At 40.5% G+C, this 15733-nt stretch overlaps 1 protein-coding gene across 1 annotated transcript in view; it reads right to left on the reverse strand.

The window, feature by feature from the left end:
- RNF166 (ring finger protein 166) overlaps positions 1–15733 on the reverse strand; it is a 53408-nt gene that overhangs the window by 8822 nt on the left and 28853 nt on the right. The window contains exons 2-3 of the mRNA XM_053704606.1: positions 4945–5101; positions 4695–4807 (exon numbers count right to left, since the gene is read on the reverse strand). Coding sequence (XP_053560581.1) covers positions 4695–4807; positions 4945–5101 — 270 coding nt within the window. The remainder of the gene's footprint in view (positions 1–4694; positions 4808–4944; positions 5102–15733) is intronic.

Consider the following 15733-nt stretch of genomic DNA (forward strand, 5'->3'; position numbering starts at 1 on the left):
CGCCATCAGATCCATGTCTGGAATGCCCCATAATTGAGTCAACTGGGCAAAAATCTCCGGGTGGAGTTCCCACTCCCCCGGATGGAATGTCTGACGACTCCGATAATCCGCTTCCCAGTTTTCCACACCTGGGATGTGGATCGCAGATAGATGGCAGGAGTGATTCTCCGCCCATTGTATTATTTTGGTTACTTCTTTCATCGCCAGGGAACTCCTTGTCCCCCCCGGATGATTGATATACGCAACAGTTGTCATGTTGTCTGATTGGAATCTTATGAATCTGGCCTTTGCAAGCTGAGGCCAAGCCCTGAGAGCATTGAATATCGCTCTTAGTTCCAGAATGTTTATCGGGAGAAGAGACCATAGTCCCTGAGCTTTCAGGGATTCCCAGACCGCACCCCAGCCCACTAGACTGGCGTCGGTCGTGACAATGACCCACTCTGGTCTGCGGAAGCTCATTCCCTGGGATAGGTGGTCCAGGGATATCCACCAACGGAGTGAATCTCTGGTCTTCTGATCTACTTGAATCACTGGAGACAAGTCTGTATAGTCCCCATTCCACTGTTTCAGCATGCACAGTTGTAATGGTCTTAGATGAATTCGCGCAAAAGGAACTATGTCCATTGCTGCAACCATCAACCCTACTACTTCCATGCACTGAGCTATGGAAGGACGTGGAACAGAATGAAGAACTTGACAAGCGCTTAGAAGTTTTGACTTTCTGACATCTGTCAGAAAGATCCTTATTTCTAAGGAATCTATTATTGTTCCCAGGAAGGGAACTCTTGTTGACGGAGACAGAGAACTTTTTTCTATGTTCACCTTCCATCCGTGAGATCTGAGAAAGGCCAGAACGATGTCTGTATGAGCCTTTGCTTTTGAAAGGGACGACGCTTGTATTAGAATGTCGTCCAAGTATGGTACTACTGCAATGACCCTCGTTCTTAGAACCGCTATAAGGGACCCAAATACCTTTGTGAAAATCCTTGGAGCAGTGGCTAATCCGAATGGGAGGGCCACAAACTGGAAATGTTTGTCCAGAAAGGCGAACCTTAGGAACTGATGATGTTCTTTGTGGATAGGAATATGTAGGTACGCATCCTTTAGATCCACGGTAGTCAAAAATTGACCTTCCTGGATAGTGGGTAGAATCGTTCGAATGGTTTCCATTTTGAACGATGGTACCCTGAGAAATTTGTTTAGGATCTTTAAATCCAGAATTGGTCTGAAGGTTCCCTCTTTTTTGGGAACTACGAACAGATTTGAGTAAAATCCCATTCCTTGTTCCGTCATTGGAACTGGGTGTATCACTCCCATCTTTAGCAGGTCTTCTACACAATGTAAGAACGCCTGTCTCTTTATTTGGTTTGAGGATAAGTGAGACATGTGGAACCTTCCCCTTGGGGGTAGTTCCTTGAATTCCAGAAGATAACCCTGAGAAACTATTTCTAGCGTCCAGGAATCCTGAACATCTCTTGCCCAAGCCTGAGCAAAGAGAGAGAGTCTGCCCCCCACTAGATCCGGTCCCGGATCGGGGGCTACTCCTTCATGCTGTTTTGTTAGCGGTAGCAGGCTTCTTGGTCTGCTTACCCTTGTTCCAGCCTTGCATCGGTTTCCAGGCTGGTTTGGACTGTGAGGCATTACCCTCTTGCTTAGAGGATGCAGAATTAGAGGCTGGTCCGTTCCTGAAATTACGAAAGGAACGAAAATTAGACTTATTCTTGGCCTTGAAAGGCCTATCTTGTGGGAGGGCGTGGCCCTTTCCCCCAGTGATGTCTGAGATAATCTCTTTCAATTCTGGTCCAAAGAGAGTTTTACCCTTGAAGGGGATGTTAAGCAATTTTGTCTTGGATGATACATCCGCTGACCAAGACTTTAGCCAAAGCGCTCTGCGCGCCACAATTGCAAACCCTGAATTTTTCGCCGCTAATCTAGCTAATTGCAAAGCGGCATCTAAAATAAAAGAGTTAGCCAACTTAAGTGCGTGAACTCTGTCCATAACCTCCTCATATGGAGTCTCTCTACTGAGCGACTTTTCTAGTTCCTCGAACCAGAACCACGCTGCTGTTGTGACAGGAACAATGCACGAAATGGGTTGTAGAAGGTAACCTTGCTGTACAAAAATCTTTTTAAGCAAACCTTCCAATTTTTTATCCATAGGATCTTTGAAAGCACAACTATCTTCGATAGGAATAGTAGTGCGCTTGTTTAGAGTAGAAACTGCCCCCTCGACCTTAGGGACTGTCTGCCATAAGTCCTTTCTGGGGTCGACCATAGGAAATAATTTCTTAAATATAGGAGGGGGAACAAAAAGGTATGCCGGGCTTCTCCCACTCCTTATTCACTATGTCCGCCACCCGCTTGGGTATAGGAAAAGCGTCGGGGTGCACCGGAACCTCTAGGAACTTGTCCATCTTGCATAATTTTTCTGGAATGACCAAGTTGTCACAATCATCCAGAGTAAATAACACCTCCTTAAGCAGTGCGCGGAGATGTTCTAATTTAAATTTAAATGTCACAACATCAGGTTCAGCCTGTTGAGAAATTTTTCCTGAATCTGAAATTTCCCCATCTGACAAAACCTCCCTCATGGCCCCTTCAGATTGGTGTGAGGGTATGACAGAACAATTATCATCAGCGCCCTCCTGCTCTTCAGTGTTTAAAACAGAGCAATCGTGCTTTCTCTGATATGCAGGCATTTTGGATAAAATATTTGCTATGGAGTTATCCATTACAGCCGTCAATTGTTGCATGGTAATAAGCATTGGCGCGCTAGAAGTACTAGGGGCCTCCTGCGTGGGCAAAACTGGCGTAGACACAGAAGGAGATGATGTAGAACCATGTCTACTCCCTTCATCTGAGGAATCATCATGGGCAATTTCATTATTTGTGGCAGTACTGTCCTTACTTTGTTTGGACGCTATGGCACAATTATCACACAATTTTGAAGGGGGAGACACATTGGCTTTCATACATATAGAACATAGCTTATCTGAAGGCACAGACATGTTAAACAGGCTTAAACTTGTCAATAAAACACAAAAACCGTTTTAAAACAAAACCGTTACTGTCTCTTTAAATTTTAAACAGAGCACACTTTATTACTGAATATGTGAAAATATATGAAGGAATTGTTCAAAATTTACCAAAATTTCACCACAGTGTCTTAAAGCATTAAAAGTATTGCACACCAATTTTCAGAGCTTTAACCCTTAAAATAACGAAAGCGGAGCCGGTTACAGATTTAACCCCTATACAGTCCCAGCTACAGCCTTTGCTGTGACTTTACCAAGCCCAGAGGGGAATACTATACCAAATGACGCCTTCTAGGAACTTTTCCAACTACTTTCAGGTCCTCACACATGCATCTGCATGTCTTGCACTCAAAAACAACTGCGCAGTAATGGCGCGAAAATGAGGCTCAGCCCTTCCTGACTGGAAAAGGTGTCTAACATAGTGCCTGACGTTAAAAAAATTTCCCCAAGTTTATAAGTGTGAATTATCAGCATAAACATCCAAATAAAGCAATCGATTTAGCCCATAAAAGTGTCTACCAGTTTTATAGCCCATATTAAGCCCTTTATTCTGTTTGAGACTAAGAAAATGGCTTACCGGTCCCCATGAGGGGAAATGACAGCCTTCCAGCATTACACAGTCTTGTTAGAAATATGGCTAGTCATACCTTAAGCAGAAAAGTCTGCTAACTGTTTCCCCCAACTGAAGTTACTTCATCTCAACAGTCCTATGTGGAAACAGCAATCGATTTTAGTTACTGTCTGCTAAAATCATCTTCCTCTCACAAACAGAAATCTTCATCTTTTTCTGTTTCAGAGTAAATAGTACATACCAGCACTATTTTAAAATAACAAACTCTTGATAGTAGAATAAAAAAAAACTACAACTAAACACCACATACTCTTAACCATCTCCGTGGAGATGTTGCCTGTGCAACGGCAAAGAGAATGACTGGGGTGGGCGGAGCCTAGGAGGGACTATATGGCCAGCTTTGCTGGGACTCTTTGCCATTTCCTGTTGGGGAAGAGATATTCCCACAAGTAAGGATGACGCCGTGGACCGGACACACCAATGTTGGAGAAAAGAAGGCATCTAAGCTTTTTTTTTTTTGCTTCAGGACTCTGGACAGCACTTTTTTTATTGGTGGATGAATTTATCCACCAATCAGCAAGAACAACCCAGGTTGTTCACCAAAAATGGCCCAGCATCTAAACTTACATTCTTGGATTTCAAATAAAGATAGCAAAAGAATGAAGAACATTTGATAATAGGAGTAAATTAGAAAGTGGTTTAAAATTTCATGCTCTATCTGAATCACGAAAGAAAATTTTTGGGTTCAGTGTCCCTTTAAAATGGGACATTTAACACTTTGAGATTGTAGTAAACTCTAGTGACCTATTTATAACTGTCCCTAATTGGTCACCACAGAGAGGGAACCTAAGTTACAACATGGCAGCTCCCATTGTTTTATAGAAACTAAATCTTTACCTTATTTTGTTAATATTTAAACAGCTAATTAAATTTTTAAAAATACATTGACATGTTATTCTTAGACTAATCTTTTCTTTGATTGCATCATTCTAACATTTATTTAGTGCTAAATGTCACTTTAATTAGGCATTTTCCACAAACAATGAATCAGTAAAATTTTCCTATGAAGAGAACTAAGAACAGAATACCTGGGAATAGGTTGAGATGTTGGAACAACGGGAACAAACTTTGGACAATTTGCCATCTGTTCTTGAACCTTGGCACATGAGGAAATGTGAGATCTCATCTTTGCAAGTGTTATCTGGAAAAGATACATTAATATAGTCAAGGTTTTGAGATATGTGATTTGAAATTATAGGATACTTCATAAACCCTGTGTCTAGTTTGACATTATAACATTCCAGTTAAAAGCAAGTTTGAATGGTGACTACCACCCACCTTCTTACTACAACCTCTACAGGGAGCCTTATATGAAGACAGCTGTTTATCTACATTGGAGGCTTTGTCCACTTTCTTAGGGTCAAATGGCATACGACAAAGAGGACACAGTGGGGATGTTACTTGGAGGCAGGGCTGCAAGCACTCTCCACAAAACCTGCACAAAAGGGAAAAATGGAAATCAGATCAGACAGGTGGAGATAGAGGAAAAAGATAAGGTTAGACTGCAAAATGGAAGACGGCAGAAAGATACAATTTTTAAGTTATCGCTGTGTTCTCTCTCTCTTCGCTATATCTATATTAATATAACTACCTTTAGCTTTCACAAGTACATATAAGGTTTTTTTTGTTTTTTATTATATTAACTCTGATCTCCGATACACTGCCATGTAGTATTACAGATGTATTAAAATAAACATTTTCTTCCTGTGATCACCAAAATACAAACGATATCAATAAGATGTTTAGCTTCTCCCATAAGTGGGCAAAGTGGTAATTATTACAAATATTGCTGTCAACCAATTCATAGTCCATCAGTTACAAACATTTTTTATATTTAAAAAAAGAGCGAGAGAGCTAAAGCACAAACATATTTTTCTACAACTACCAATACACCTCAAGGAGAGAAAAAAGAAGGACATAGCTTTTCCAATCTGCTATAAATACCTATAACATTTTGGTTGTCTAGCATTACATCCTTAATTGCTGGGAAGAGGCACTACTTGTTATGCCTCCTGCTTCTGAGATGCCACCAATAAACATATCTGTTAACGCTTAAAATAAACATTTAAAAGTCACTTAAAAAAGGGACAGTCAAGTAAAAAAAGAAATTTCATGATTTAAATAGGGCATTTAATTTTAAACAACTTTCCAATTTACTTTTATCTCTAATTTTGCTTTGTTCTCTTGGTATTCTTAGTTGAAAGCTAAACATAGGCCGTTCATATGCTAATTTCTTAGACCTTGAAGGCCGCCTCCAATCTGAAAGCATTTTGACAGTTTTCACCACTAGAGGGCATTAGTTAATGTGTTTCATATAGATAACATTGAGCTTACGCACGTGAAGCTCCTAGGAGTGAGCACTGATTGACTAAAATGCAAGTATGTAAAAAAAAAAAAATTAAATAAGGGGGCAGTGTGCAGAGTCTTAGATACAAGGTAATTACAGAGGTAAGAAGTGTATTAGAACTGTGTTGGTTATGCAAAACTGGGGAATGTGTAATAAAGGGATTATCTACCTTTTTAAACAACAAAAATTCTGGTGTTGACTGTCCCTTTAAACTAACAAATGTAATATATCATTAACCAATAAAACCAACACATTTAATATAATTAACCAATGAAGAGAAATCTCATATATTTAGCAGTTAAACATAATGCTCTGTGGAATACCTATGCAACCATACCTTAAAACTTCTGAAGATGGCAGCTCAGATACACACCTAATTTAATAGAAGAAACAAGGCATACATGTTTACCTGCAGATAATGAATTACAGAGAGAACTGTTGTCTAATCCCAATATGTGGAACCACACACGACAAGAAGAAATTACTTACATGACATCTACATGCATTTCCCCCAAGAGACTGGACAGAGGATTTGATAGCGGGGATGATCAAATCATAGAAGAGTTTTTAGAAGATAGTACCCAGCAGAGGAACATATGAACCCGTTTGCTTACCCCTTAATGTGTTTCCAATTGTTTGTTATACCAGCTGCAGAGTATAAAATGTATGTGAAATTGCTCTTTTAGATTTATTTTAATATTTTGAAAACATATTTTTCTCATTGAAACTTTAACCCATTGTTCACGAAAACTGGCTGGTTAATGTGACTGCATGCTTGCATTTTCCATTTGCGCTAACCCCAATTAACCAGAGGTCAGACCTCTTTTTAAAAAACAGAATTTATGTTTACCTGATAAATTACTTTCTCCAACGGTGTGTCCGGTCCACGGCGTCATCCTTACTTGTGGGATATTCTCCTCCCCAACAGGAAATGGCAAAGAGCCCAGCAAAGCTGGTCACATGATCCCTCCTAGGCTCCGCCTACCCCAGTAATTCGACCGACGTACAGGAGGAAATATGCATAGGAGAAACCATATGATACCGTGGTGACTGTAGTTAGAAAAAATAATTCAACAGACCTGATTAAAAAAACCAGGGCGGGCCGTGGACCGGACACACCGTTGGAGAAAGTAATTTATCAGGTAAACATAAATTCTGTTTTCTCCAACATAGGTGTGTCCGGTCCACGGCGTCATCCTTACTTGTGGGAACCAATACCAAAGCTTTAGGACACGGATGAAGGGAGGGAGCAAATCAGGTCACCTAAATGAAAGGCACCACGGCTTGCAAAACCTTTCTCCCAAAAATAGCCTCCGAAGAAGCAAAAGTATCAAATTTGTAAAATTTGGCAAAAGTGTGCAGTGAAGACCAAGTCGCTGCCTTACATATCTGGTCAACAGAAGCCTCGTTCTTGAAGGCCCATGTGGAAGCCACAGCCCTAGTGGAATGAGCTGTGATTCTTTCAGGAGGCTGCCGTCCGGCAGTCTCATAAGCCAATCGGATAATGCTTTTAAGCCAAAAAGAAAGAGGTAGAAGTTGCTTTTTGACCTCTCCTTTTACCAGAATAAACAACAAACAAAGAAGATGTTTGTCTGAAATCTTTAGTGGCCTCTAAATAGAATTTTAGAGCACGGACTACGTCCAAATTGTGTAACAAACGTTCCTTCTTTGAAACTGGATTCGGACACAAAGAAGGTACAACTATCTCCTGGTTAATATTTTTGTTGGAAACCACTTTCGGAAGAAAACCAGGCTTAGTACGCAAAACCACCTTATCTGCATGGAACACCAGATAGGGCGGAGAACACTGCAGAGCAGATAACTCAGAAACTCTTCTAGCAGAAGAAATAGCAACCAAAAACAAAACTTTCCAAGATAATAACTTAATATCTACGGAATGTAAGGGTTCAAACGGAACCCCTTGAAGAACTGAAAGAACTAGATTAAGACTCCAGGGAGGAGTCAAAGGTCTGTAAACAGGCTTGATTCTAACCAGAGCCTGAACAAACGCTTGAACGTCTGGCACAGCTGCCAGCCTTTTGTGAAGTAAAACAGATAACGCAGAGATCTGTCCCTTCAGAGAACTTGCAGATAATCCTTTCTCCAAACCTTCTTGTAGAAAGGATAGAATCTTAGGAATTTTTATCTTGTTCCATGGGAATCCTTTAGATTCACACCAACAGATATATTTTTTCCATATCTTATGGTAAATTTTTCTAGTTACAGGCTTTCTAGCCTGAATCAGAGTATCTATTACAGAATCTGAAAACCCACGCTTTGATAAAATCAAGCGTTCAATCTCCAAGCAGTCAGTTGGAGGGAAACCAGATTCGGATGTTCGAATGGACCTTGAACAAGAAGGTCCTGTCTCAAAGGTAGCTTCCATGGTGGAGCCGATGACATATTCACCAGGTCTGCATACCAAGTCCTGCGTGGCCACGCAGGAGCTATCAAGATCACCGAAGCCCTCTCCTGATTGATCCTGGCTACCAGCCTGGGAATGAGAGGAAACGGTGGGAATACATAAGCTAGGTTGAAGGTCCAAGGTGCTACTAGTGCATCTACTAGAGTCGCCTTGGGATCCCTGGATCTGGACCCGTAACAAGGAACCTTGAAGTTCTGACGAGAGGCCATCAGATCCATGTCTGGAATGCCCCATAATCGAGTTATTTGGGCAAAGATTTCCGGATGGAGTTCCCACTCCCCCGGATGGAATGTCTGACGACTCAGAAAATCCGCTTCCCAATTTTCCACTCCTGGGATGTGGATTGCAGACAAGTGGCAGGAGTGATCCTCCGCCCATTGAATTATCTTGGTCACTTCCTCCATCGCCAGGGAACTCCTTGTTCCCCCCTGATGGTTGATATATGCAACTGTCGTCATGTTGTCTGATTGAAACCTTATGAATTTGGCCTTTGCTAGTTGAGGCCAAGCTTTGAGAGCATTGAATATCGCTCTCAGTTCCAGAATGTTTATCGGGAGAAGAGATTCTTCCCGAGACCATAGACCCTGAGCTTTCAGGGGTTCCCAGACCGCGCCCCAGCCCACCAGACTGGCGTCGGTCGCGACAATGACCCACTCTGGTCTGCGGAAGCTCATTCCCTGTGACAGGTTGTCCAGGATCAGCCACCAACGGAGTGAATCTCTGGTCCTTTGATCTACTTGAATCGTCGGAGACAAGTCTGTATAATCCCCATTCCACTGTCTGAGCATGCACAGTTGTAATGGTCTTAGATGAATTCGTGCAAAAGGAACTATGTCCATTGCTGCAACCATCAATCATATTACTTCCATGCACTGCGCTATGGAAGGACGAAGAACAGAATGAAGTACTTGACAAGAGCTTAGAAGTTTTGATTTTCTGACCTCTGTCAGAAAAATCCTCATTTCTAAGGAGTCTATTATTGTTCCCAAGAATGGAACTCTTGTTGACGGGGACAGAGAACTTTTTTCTATGTTCACTTTCCATCCGTGAGATCTGAGAAAGGCTAGGACGATGTCCGTATGAGCCTTTGCTTTTGACAGAGACGACGCTTGAATCAGGATGTCGTCCAAGTACGGTACTACTGCAATGCCCCTTGGTCTTAGAACCGCTAGAAGGGACCCTAGTACCTTTGTGAAAATTCTCGGAGCAGTGGCTAATCCGAATGGAAGTGCCACAAACTGGTAATGCTTGTCCAGAAAAGCGAACCTTAGGAACTGATGATGTTCCTTGTGGATAGGAATATGTAGGTACGCATCCTTTAAATCCACCGTGGTCATAAATTGACCCTCCTGGATGGTAGGAAGGATCGTTCGAATGGTTTCCATTTTGAACGATGGAACCCTGAGAAATTTGTTTAGGATCTTGAGATCTAAAATTGGTCTGAATGTTCCCTCTTTTTTGGGAACTATGAACAGGTTGGAGTAAAACCCCATCCCTTGTTCTCCTATTGGAACTGGATGAATTACTCCCATCTTTAACAGGTCTTCTACACAATGTAAGAATGCCTGTCTTTTTATTTGGTTTGAAGATAATTGAGACCTGTGGAACCTTCCCCTTGGGGGTAGTTCCTTGAATTCCAGGAGATAACCCTGAGAAACTATTTCTAGTGCCCAAGGATCCTGAACATCTCTTGCCCAGGCCTGAGCAAAGAGAGAAAGTCTGCCCCCCACCAGATCCGGTCCCGGATCGGGGGCCATCCCTTCATGCTGTTTTGGTAGCAGTGGCAGGCTTCTTGGCCTGCTTACCCTTGTTCCAGCCTTGCATCGGTCTCAAGGCTGGTTTGGGTTGAGAAGTATTACCCTCTTGCTTAGAGGATGTAGAATTAGAGGCTGGTCCGTTTCTGCGAAAGGGACGAAAATTAGGCTTATTTTTAGCCTTAAAAGACCTATTCTGAGGAAGGGCGTGGCCCTTTCCCCCGGTGATGTCTGAAATAATCTCTTTCAAATCAGGACCAAACAGTGTTTTACCCTTGAAAGGGATGTTAAGCAATATTGTCTTGGAAGACACATCCGCTGACCAAGACTTTAGCCAAAGCGCTCTGCGCGCCACGATAGCAAACCCTGAATTTTTCGCCGCTAATCTAGCTAATTGCAAAGCGGCATCTAAAATAAAAGAGTTAGCCAATTTAAGTGCTTGAACTCTGTCCATAACCTCCTCATACGAAGATTCTTTATTGAGTGACTTTTCTAGTTCTTCGAACCAGAAACACGCTGCCGTAGTGACAGGAACAATGCATGAAATTGGTTGTAGAAGGTAACCTTGCTGAACAAACATCTTTTTAAGCAAACCCTCTAATTTTTTATCCATAGGATCTTTGAAAGCACAACTATCTTCTATGGGAATAGTAGTGCGTTTGTTTAGAGTAGAGACCGCCCCCTCGACCTTGGGGACTGTCTGCCATAAGTCCTTTCTGGGGTCGACTATAGGAAATAATTTCTTAAATATAGGGGGAGGAACAAAAGGTATGCCGGGCCTTTCCCACTCCTTATTTACTATGTCCGCCACCCGCTTGGGTATAGGAAAAGCATCGGGGGGCACCGGAACCTCTAGGAACTTGTCCATCTTACATAATTTCTCTGGAATGACCAAATTGTCACAATCATCCAGAGTAGATAATACCTCCTTAAGCAGTGCGCGGAGATGTTCTAATTTAAATTTAAATGTTACAACATCAGGTTCAGCTTGTTGAGAAATTTTTCCTGAATCTGAAATTTCTCCCTCAGACAAAACCTCCCTCCTGGCCCCTTCAGATTGGTGTGAGGGTATGTCAGAACCGTTATCATCAGCGTCCTCTTGCTCTTCAGTGTTTAAAACAGAGCAATCGCGCTTTCTCTGATAAGTAGGCATTTTAGATAAAATGTTTGCAATAGAATTATCCATAACAGCCGTTAATTGTTGCATGGTAATAAGTATTGGCGCACTAGATGTACTAGGGGCCTCTTGTGTGGGCAAAACTGGTGTAGACACAGAAGGGGATGATGCAGTACCATGCTTACTCCCCTCATTTGAGGAATCATCTTGGGCAATATTATTATCTGTGGCATCATTGTCCCTACTTTGTTTGGACACTATGTCACAATTATCACATATATTTAAATGGGGAGAAACCTTGGCTTTCATACATATAGAACATCGCTTATCTGATGGTTCAGACATGTTAAACAGGCTTAAACTTGTCAACAAAGCACAAAAAACGTTTTAAAATAAAACCGTTACTGTCACTTTAAATTTTAAACAGAACACACTTTATTACTGAATATGCGAAAAAGCATGAAGGAATTGTTCAAAATTCACCAAAATTTCACCACAGTGTCTTAAAGTCTTAAAAGTATTGCACACCAAATTTGAAAGCTTTAACCCTTAAAATAACGGAACCGGAGTCGTTTTTACATTTAACCCCTATACAGTCCCAGGTATCTGCTTTGCTGAGACCCAACCAAGCCCAGAGGGGAATACGATACCAAATGACGCCTTCTATAAGCTTTTTCAGTGGTTCTTAGCTCCTCACACATGCATCTGCATGCCTTGCTTTCCAAAAACAACTGCGCATTAGTGGCGCGAAAATGAGGCTCTGCCTATGACTAGAAAAGGCCCCCATCTGAAAAAGGTGTCCATACAGTGCCTGCCGTTTTTTAACAACAATCCCCAAGATTATAATAACTATAAAGAGTTATAATCTGCCAAATATGCTTAGCAAAGTAATCGTTTTAGCCCAGAAAAATGTCTACCAGTTTTTTAAGCCCTTATAAAGCCCTTTATTCTTTTACTTAATCTAAGAAAATGGCTTACCGGTCCCCATAGGGGAAATGACAGCCTTCCAGCATTACAAAGTCTTGTTAGAAATGTGGCCAGTCATACCTCAGGCAGAAAAGTCTGCCAACTGCTTCCCCCAACTGAAGTTACTTCATCTCAACAGTCCTGTGTGGAAACAGCAATCGATTTTAGTAACGTTTGCTAAAATCATCTTCCTCTTACAAACAGAAATCTTCATCTCTTTTCTGTTTCAGAGTAAATAGTACATACCAGCACTATTTTAAAATAACAAACACTTGATTGAAGAATAAAAACTACATTTAAACACCAAAAAACTCTTAACCATCTCCGTGGAGATGTTGCCGGTGCAACGGCAAAGAGAATGACTGGGGTAGGCGGAGCCTAGGAGGGATCATGTGACCAGCTTTGCTGGGCTCTTTGCCATTTCCTGTTGGGGAGGAGAATATCCCACAAGTAAGGATGACGCCGTGGACCGGACACACCTATGTTGGAGAAATAAAAAGTTGCCCCAATTGCTTCCAAAATAATGAGTAGAGTACAGTAACATAAAAAATATGTGCATTTTGACTTTTAAAAAAAAAAAATAAAAAAATAACTGCACAAAGCAGTCATAAGGGTGAGGGATGTGGGGTGTAAGAAAAAACAAAAAAGGCACCTAAAGTGCCTTTACATAGGAGTCAAAGGGGGACTGTGTTTATAATATATATATATGCTTATAAACATATATATTTATTGACGCCTAACGCATGTTTGTGTGCGGCTGCTGGCATGAGCCATTAGAGCCTATCGAAGCACGCTCCCGTGAGTGATCAGCTTCTAGCAATGCGAACACCAGCTTTCATTCGCATTGCGCCTTACTTGTAATATCAGTGCATAAGTGCAAATGTGCGCTTAACTTGTAATCTAGCCCAATGTGTTTCTAACAGTTTATTTTACTTGCTGGATTGGATTTAATTGTTTGCAAACGGCTAGATTACCTGTATTTGTTATTTTAAATAGCTATTTTTGCCTGAAGTATCCCAACCTACATTGAAAATATGAGTAACAGAGGTTTTCTCTGTAGAAAAGCTATGTAAGTACGAGACAATAGCAATTAATAATGTCCAAGTGGGAGGTATGAGGGAGTATTTGAAATAGCTGCTTGTGTTTATTCAACCTCCTAGATATAATTAGCATTTCAATACCAAACAAATACTTGCAGGCTCAGCCCATTGTTAAGGGCGTGTCCTAGGTGATGGTTTTAATAAGAAACAAATACAAAAATAAACATGAAGGATCATTTTCTCACACATTTAATACTTTAATTTGGAACACATTAAGGGGAATATTTTTTTTTAATTATTATTAGTCTTTAATATGAGAAATGCAGATAATAGTACAAGAACATTCCACATAAGATTAATGTAATATGCATTAGTAAGTGATGCGCAGATCACAGGAAAGTTCACATCCAAGTAAATGAGTGTGATATGCAGATAACGAATGTCAATAGTTTCCAATTCTTACATTTAAAAATAAATAAATAATATATATATAGTTAAGCAACATTATATAAAACAACAACCGACATAACCCATTGGCTATTATATCTGGATGTCGTGGGTAATACAAAATTGGTGAGACAGAAGAATAAAAAAAAAACACAAAAGAAGAAGAGGAAATTACCTTTCTCCTCTATCCCACCTTGTAATCCGGCTATTTAAAATCTCTTGTTAGTACAGTCCTTTCACTAGTATTTTGTCTCCATCAACTGGGCTTTCTGAACCATTACCCCTTTGACATAGATTACTCTATACACCCCTCAAAGAGGATGTCAATAACAATTCTGTTTGGGAAAAGGGCATTATCAACTGTCTCTAGAGTGAAGGGTTGAGTGTTTTAATGCATTTTTGCCTTTTTTTGTTTTTGTTTAAAAAAAAAAACAAAAAAAACAAGCAGAGTCTATTTCTAACGTCTACTTTGACATCCTGCTGTTCAATAAACAATTGCTCAATGAGAATACGCTTAACGTGAGTTATCGTTGGGCCTTTGTATCTGTTCATAATCACAAAATACAGCTTCTAGCTAGAATAATAAGAGTAGTGTAGAGACTCTTCAAAGAAGAGGTCACAAGCTAAAAAGCAAATCTGTAAGGTTCCCAAACTAGTATCTATCTTAAATGTTTTATTAAGCCAGATTCACACATTGTGTGGTGTGTGGTGATATAGTCTTTGTATATCATCCGCAACCGAGTTTCCATTAATGTCATAGAGTTGCTTTCTTTGCTCTCTCCAAACTATTTGCAATCTATTGCAATACAACTCGTTTGTTGGTGTCCCTATTCCAATGTTCACCATGTACACTCAGTCTCACTGCAAAGTAGTATTTTATAGCAAATCTCCCTAGGTTATACGCAAATTGGTGAATAGCAAACAGAGGGGTGGCACAGAAATCTTAATCACGACGGATAAGACCATCAACATGATGCTTCAATTGGTGGTAAGCATAAAAGTGACTCTGTGGGATAGTGCGTGTGAAGAGTTTCAAAAGGTGTCACTGTATGAGACAGGATCCAGAACATCCCCTTTAACCCTTATCTCTCTTTTCCACCATACACGAAATGGTAAGGTATCCAACCACAATGGAAATTCCAAATCATCTACCAGAGGGGAAAAAAAAGTGTCATTGTAGGGTTCTAGAGCAAGTAAGCTGTGCTGGGGGGATAGAAGGAGAGAGGGGTGTGGTCCATTAAAGAAACCTCCTCTATACCCATTATGAGCAGCAGAAAAAAGACTTGGCAAAAAGAAAATAGTGCAAAGCCCCTGTGGTTCAATGAACTAGGAGGAAAAAAAAAAAAACCCCACACCAAGTATATCTATTTATTTAAGTGAGAACAATTTGTATAAAAAGAGATATGGAAAACAAAATGTGCCATAAAGCTGAAGGTCCTGGTAATAAAAAGTGAAAATTTTGTGTGCACAAACAAAAACAAACAGTACATGTGGTTGACAAAAACCTTAAATAACAAGTAGATTAATATATGTGCAATGCAAAAATAACTACTGATTACTACCAGAGCAGTCATCTTAAGGCAAATAAATACTAATTAAGCAAAAATAAGCTATAAAAAGAATAATAGGAAAAGAGCCATCCCTGACCAATGATAGAGAGGCTAATAAAAGCAGAGAGAAGTTTGTACAAGGGTGGTAAGCATAATGTTCATCCTGGGTCTGAATGAGGGAAGGGGAGCGAGGCAAGAGGAAGTTTTGGGCTTCAGGATAAGTATTTTACAAAAAGGACTTTGACTGAAAATGTTCTGTCCCTTTTGGGGTCAGGATCTTAAAAGGGACAGTAAAACTTAAAAATAATGTTATATAATTCTGCACATAGTGCAGAATAATATAACATTATTTAGGTGCTATAGCTATAAATGCCTTTTTTACCTTTTAATTTGTTAAAAATATGGCGCTTTTACAGACCCG

The sequence above is a fragment of the Bombina bombina genome, chromosome 1, assembly GCF_027579735.1.
Source record: "Bombina bombina isolate aBomBom1 chromosome 1, aBomBom1.pri, whole genome shotgun sequence".
Lineage (NCBI taxonomy): Eukaryota > Metazoa > Chordata > Amphibia > Anura > Bombinatoridae > Bombina > Bombina bombina.